Source organism: Musca domestica, unplaced genomic scaffold (assembly GCF_030504385.1).
Source record: "Musca domestica strain aabys unplaced genomic scaffold, Musca_domestica.polishedcontigs.V.1.1 19, whole genome shotgun sequence".
NCBI classification, from domain to species: domain Eukaryota; kingdom Metazoa; phylum Arthropoda; class Insecta; order Diptera; family Muscidae; genus Musca; species Musca domestica.
In genome coordinates, this window is record NW_026712245.1 from 13,567,888 (window position 1) to 13,574,019 (window position 6,132).

Consider the following 6,132-nt stretch of genomic DNA (forward strand, 5'->3'; position numbering starts at 1 on the left):
TTAATAGAATACAAAATTTTCTTTTCTGACCACACATATAATGTGAAAGTGGACTTGGAGATACCCCAATGTGTGGACTTTACTTAAATAAATTCCGATGTGGCAATTATCTGTATGATGGTTCCCTACCCCAGGTAGCATAAATATAATTTTTAGCCAAATCAATTGATGAATGTGGTCAAGACCAAAATGGGCCCTACTCTGAAAATTTAAAATTTTATGCGAAGATGTTCTTTACCCCCATAGAAACAAAGATGCCAAATAAGGGCCAAAAAAATGTAAAAAAGTGGCCAAGACCCCAAAAATAGCTTAAATCATACGATGGTTATATAAATATGAAATCGGGTTGTTGCTGACTGCGGCTAGAAGGGCAGGAGGCTTGCGTTAAACGGACAATAAAACACGTTTATATTGTTGCTGCGTTTATTTCTACGAAAACATAACTGTTAATTTACCAAAAAATACAAATATAAATGACGGACACTTACCGCAGTTTTGCGCCTCCTTCTTCAACGAATATCAAATTTAAAATGAGCTAATTGCGCTCAGCAACGATAAGCACAAATATGCAAAGAAAGAGGAATCAGCAAACTGCGGTAATTCAATACAAAGTGACAATGCAAATAATAATCGATAGAATCAAAATAACAATTATCGATAACATCAAATAATAGGCCTGATCTACAACACCCCCACCCCCGTGGAGCGATCAGCTTCACTAATTTCTATGTCCAAAACAGCTAACTTGGATACCGGACGTTGCAGTACTCCGGACGAAGTCTTCACATCAGCTCTTCTTGGCACACCATCCGTACCCGTGTAGACACAAGTGACCAAACCTCTCCGCCATTGACTCCTTGGAACATTTGGGTCGCAGATGAAAACCACATTTCCAGCACTGATTGGTTGAGTATATTCACACCACTTAACTCTCCTGGTGAGAGTGGGTAAGTATTCTGCAATCCACCGCTTCCAAAATCTATCTCGAAGACACCTCAGAACTCTCCATTGTTTTTTCAGGGAAAAAAGCTTCCCGTCGGGTTCATTCACTGGCGGGGTAGGTGCAACATTTCCCGAGCCAATTAAAAAATGGTTAGGAGTAAGTGGTTCCTCCTCATCAGGACTTATTGGCAAGTGAGTTAGTGGGCGGGAATTCACTATATTCTCTGCTTCGATTAAAAGAGACTGTAGTACATGTTCTCGAGGTGAGATTTCTTTCAGTGTATGCCGCAAAACTTTTTTCACACACTGTACCATTCTTTCCCAAGCGCCACCTTCCGAAGGATTAGCCGGACAATTAAAAATCCATTCAATTCCTCTCTTGGATAACTCACTCTGGATTCTATTAGCATCAAAGGCTTCGGTGAATCTTTTAGACTCCTCGTTGGCCCCAATAAAATTTGTCCCGTTATCGGAACGAATCCTGGTTGGAACACCTCTACGATTAATGAAATTCCTTATGGCAATGATACACGAATCCGTTGACAAGTCATGCGCTAATTCCAGATGTATAGCACGTATTGTTAAGCATGTAAACAATGCTACCCACCTTTTCTCGGATCTCCTTCCAATTGTTACAGTAATTGGTCCAAAATAATCAAGTCCTGTATATTTGAACGGCGGAATATTAGGATCAAGGCGGTCTAATGGCAGCTGCCCCATGATGGGCAATCGTGGTAAACATTTTCTAGATCGGCATAAAAAACACTCGGCAACTACTGTCTTCAACAAAGAACGTACTTGTGGTATCCAATACTTTTTTCGAATTTCACACACCGTAGCCTCGTGATTTTGGTGCATCATCTGGCGATGATGATGCATGACTAAAAGTTTCGTAAACTGATGATTTTTAGGCAATATTATTGGCCTTTTCACGTTGTATGATAGGTAGCTGGCAGCATCTATTCTTCCATATACTCTTAAAAGACCATTACCATCAATATAGGGAGATAAACTAATCAAACTACTGTTCTTTGAAACTGGCTGCCCTTTTTCAATGCAACTTAACTCGGCAGAAAACCTTTCTCTTTGTACTAGGCGGCATAATATTTCTTCGGCGCAATTTAATTCACGGGACGTGAGACCATACTGTTCCGAATCGTCAAAAATATTTCGGCATCTTTTCACAAAACGAATAATCCAACAAGTCGACCTTATTATTCTTGTAAATGACGAAAACCGGTTAAAATCAATAAAATCATTCTCAACAATCAATAATGATGTTTTCGGATGATTTTCCTCAATATCATTAGCACAGGTGGTGTCAATTACTCTAGTAGGCCAGTCATGTTCAGTCATTCTCAAGAAAGCAGGACCTCTTAACCATCGGGACGACATGGAAAAGTCAATATTGTTGAATGACCTGGTGCCTTCATCGGCTACATTTTCACTTGTTGGAACCCATCTCCAATTCTCTATTTTTGTTGATGACAATATTTCAGAAATTCGATGGGCGACGTACTGTTTATATTGTCTGTGGCTGCTGGCTATCCATCGTAACACTGTTGTGGAGTCACTCCACAAAACAATCTTTTCTGGGGTCAAAATATGAGATGACATAATAGTCTGCATTAATCTAGTTCCCAAAACGGCAGCTTGTAGCTCCAGACGCGGAATCGTAACTTTTTTCAGAGGTGCACATTTAATTTTAGAAGTGATGAAGCTGGTATCAGTGTACTCATTCGAAATGTACCTCCAATATGCCACTGCAGCAAAGGCATCCTCACTGGCATCAACAAAGATATGAAGCTGTAGTGATGTTGGCAAACCTGTTTGAAAATAATGTCTAGGGACGCTAAATTTGGCAACATTTTTCATCTGACCTCTCCACCTTTCCCATATGGCATGTAAATCGTCAGGAATAATATCATCCCATCGACAATCGTGTTTCCAAATCTGTCGCATTAATAATTTTCCACCCACTGTAAAGTGGCCCAAAAGTCCAAGGGGGTCAAATATAGACATTATAATGCTTAAAAGTTTCCTTTTTGTTGGTTTCAGTTCTCCAGAAATTATGGATGAATCGACTCGATTGAATTTTAAGTTGAACATAAACGTATCACTAGAAGGCTCCCAATATAATCCTAAGACCTTCTCTGCTCCGTTATTAATCGGCATTGCTTTCAAACTACCATCAAGTGTCTGGGAGACATCCTTCGAGTTTGATATGAAGTTCCTCAATTCAAATCCGCCATTTTTGTGAATTTCTTTCACTTGTTTAGAAATAATGATAGCTTCATCTACACTTTCAAAGCTATCTACAAAATCATCAACATAATGGTTCTCGCTAATGGCTTCAATCGCTCTTGGATTATAGTGCAAATGTTCTTTAGCATTTGCTTTCATGACAAAAATGGCTGAGCATGGTGAGCAGGCTGCACCGAAGATCATGACCTGCATCTCGTATACACCCGGTGGCTCTTTCTGATTTCCATCCCTCCATAGGAATCGCTGGGAAACTCTATCACTCGGCTGAATTTTAACTTGGTGAAACATTTCACATATATCGGCACCAACTGCTATTTTGCCTCGGCGGAAATTATACAGTATAGTCAACAAGGAAGCTATATTTTGAGGTCCTTTTAACAGCATAGAATTCAGCGAAATATTGTTTACCTTGGCGGCTGCATCAAAAACGAGTCTTAACTTTTCAGGTTTGTTCGGGTTGACTACCCCGAAATGCGGCAAATACCATTTTCTTTCACTAGAAATTCGTACCTCGTCTGATTGTAGTTTCCGAACATATCCTTTCTCTATGTATTTATCTATAATTTCCCTGTAGGCCGCAGAGAACTTGGGATCTCGTTTCATCTTCCTTTCAATTCCTTCCAGACGACTAAGTGCCATCGGGTAACTATCTGGGAGACGAATCTCACCTTGTTTCCACAACAGCCCAGTTTGAAATCGATCTCCAATTCGTTGAGTGGTTTCTTCAAGAATTCTCTTGGCTCTAACATCATCATCGCTTTCAACTAAAGGAGCAGATCTAACTCCCATACCTTCCACATTAAAATAATCAGCTACTATTTGATGTAATTCGTCTTTGTTTTCCACCGAAATAAACAAAGATGACTTCTGAATTGAGGATAAAGAGTGACATGGCCCGAAAACAACCCATCCCAATTCCGTATTACATGCAAATGGTCCAAATTCATTATTTATTTTACAATTCGATGGCAACCCTAGAGACGCGTGGTCCAATCCAATCAAAAGCTTTGGCACTACATTGGAGTAGGGTTTCACGGGAGGAAATTTACAGTTCTTAAAGGCTGATAAAATTTCATCTTGACTCAAGGACTGCATCGGAAGGTTGAGATTAGATACTGCATACACATTTTTTAGTAGATGGCAACCCTTTTTACCAGATCCACTCACTTTTATGTTGAAGGATGTCACGGGCTCTCTGGCTGATCGGCCTCCGAACCATTGAACATTGAGCGAAGTATTCTTTCCTCTTATCCCTATTTTTTCGGCAATATCGCTGTCCATCATGGTGATGGATGATCCATCATCAAAGAGGGCGTAGACTTCCATTGAACAATTGTTCCCGTACAATGTTACAGGCAGAACCCTAAAAAGAAGTTTCTTCTTATCTTCGGAATTGCAACTGAGAACATTTTGTTGAGATTTAGGATCAGGATTCGCCAAAGTTGGTGGTGGAACACAGGGGGTGGTGCACTCATGAAGTAATTTATGATGCCTTCGCTCGCATCCTTCCTCAGGGCATACTCGTCTACGTCGACAGTCTCGGGTTATATGTCCAGTGTGCAAACAGGAAAAACAGGCACGATTTTTTTTAACTTGTTTCCATCTATCTGGAACATTCAGGTTTAAAAACCGGCGGCAATCATAAATCCTATGTTGGCCCTGGCACATAGGGCATTGTATTTGTTGTCCGGTGGAATGCAATAAAACACGGCGCTTTTGGTCTTTATATTCCACATCCTGCACTATGCATATTAAATTAGCAATCTCGCAAAGCCAATCGCTGAAATGTATTATTGTAGGATATGGTTGAATTTGAGTGGCTACCCTGGCCCATTCTAATTTCTTACTCATTGGAAGCTTCGACACCAACTCCTCCAGAAGTGTAGGGTTAGCAATGTGATTTTGTCCATTCACGGATTGCAGGAAAACAGCTAAATTTTTAACTTTTGTTGAAAATGGCACTAACTTCCCTAAGTTATTTTCCGAAATCTGAGGCAATTCCCTGGCTTGGCGTAACTGACTATGTATGAGCTGCTCCGGTCTACCAAATCTAAAACAGAGTTGTTTAATTATGTCGTCGACGTTGTCAGGATGAATAAGCAGTGATTTGACGACTTCTCTGGCTTCACCTTTGAGCTACTTGTGCAAACGTTGATTATTTTCCAAATTCGTGTAACCATATGCTGCAGTTGACTGGTTGAAAGCTGTATAAAATAATGGCCAGTCGTCTGGATCACCACTGAATTCTGGCAAATCTTGAATTTTTCTTGGCATTGTGATCGCAGGTATGCTTGGATTTGGAAAAGTATCAAAGTGTTGAAAATTTTGCAATGGCTCCCATAATGGCATTGAACAGGTCGTAGCAGCGCTGGCATTACTGCTGGCTGCAGTTGGTGCTGATTGTAGTAGTGGCATCGCGGCAGAGGATGCGCTCGCCACTGTCGCTGCAGTTAAGTTTCCAATTGCTGAGGCAGCGTACGTCGACGGCATAACGGCTCTGGTGCTTGCTACAGGCTGAAACATGGCGGCGGTTGTATATGTGTGTGTGGTTGGGCAATTGGTATAGCGGGACCCAAATGCTGTTGGCGGCATGGCGGCTCTGGTGTCAATGGCGATTGCAAATGGCGTTTGCGAGGTTGAAACTGATGTGAGGTTATGGTCACTTACCTGGGATGATACGTTTCGGAGTGCATTTTGGAGTTCATGGCATTGGCGGTTGCTGTTGGTCAGCTTCTTTTGTGTTTCCGATAGCTGGCTTTTCAATAGGTTGACTTGTCTTTGCGTCTCTGATGGACTGGCAGGACTTGTAGTCGACATCGGCACTGACATCTTCTGTCCGATAGTTTGCTGTTGGTGGCCACTTACTGTAGTGGCTGGATTTCCATTTAATTCCATGGAGGAAATAGGTGCTGGCTGCACAACACG

At 41.3% G+C, this 6,132-nt stretch overlaps 1 protein-coding gene across 1 annotated transcript; it reads right to left on the bottom strand.

The window, feature by feature from the left end:
- Positions 1-358: 358 nt before the first annotated feature.
- LOC131802044 (uncharacterized) lies at positions 359-5,900 on the bottom strand. Its single transcript, XM_059121390.1, has 5 exons — positions 5,875-5,900; positions 5,348-5,806; positions 4,375-5,257; positions 489-4,296; positions 359-429 (listed from the first exon to the last, which is right to left on the bottom strand). The coding sequence occupies exons 1-4, from the start codon at positions 5,898-5,900 to the stop codon at positions 682-684; spliced, it is 4,983 nt and encodes a 1,660-aa protein (XP_058977373.1). The 3' UTR covers positions 359-429; positions 489-681.
- Positions 5,901-6,132: the final 232 nt, after the last annotated feature.

Coding starts and splice junctions, on each gene's coding strand:
- LOC131802044 (XM_059121390.1), bottom strand. CDS start 5,900: ATGCACTCCGAAACGTATCATCCCAG. Junction 5,807..5,874: donor TCCGAAACGTATCATCCCAG/GTAAGTGACCAT, acceptor CATTGACACCAG/AGCCGCCATGCCGCCAACAG. Junction 5,258..5,347: donor AATAATCAACGTTTGCACAA/GTAGCTCAAAGG, acceptor ACTCTGTTTTAG/ATTTGGTAGACCGGAGCAGC.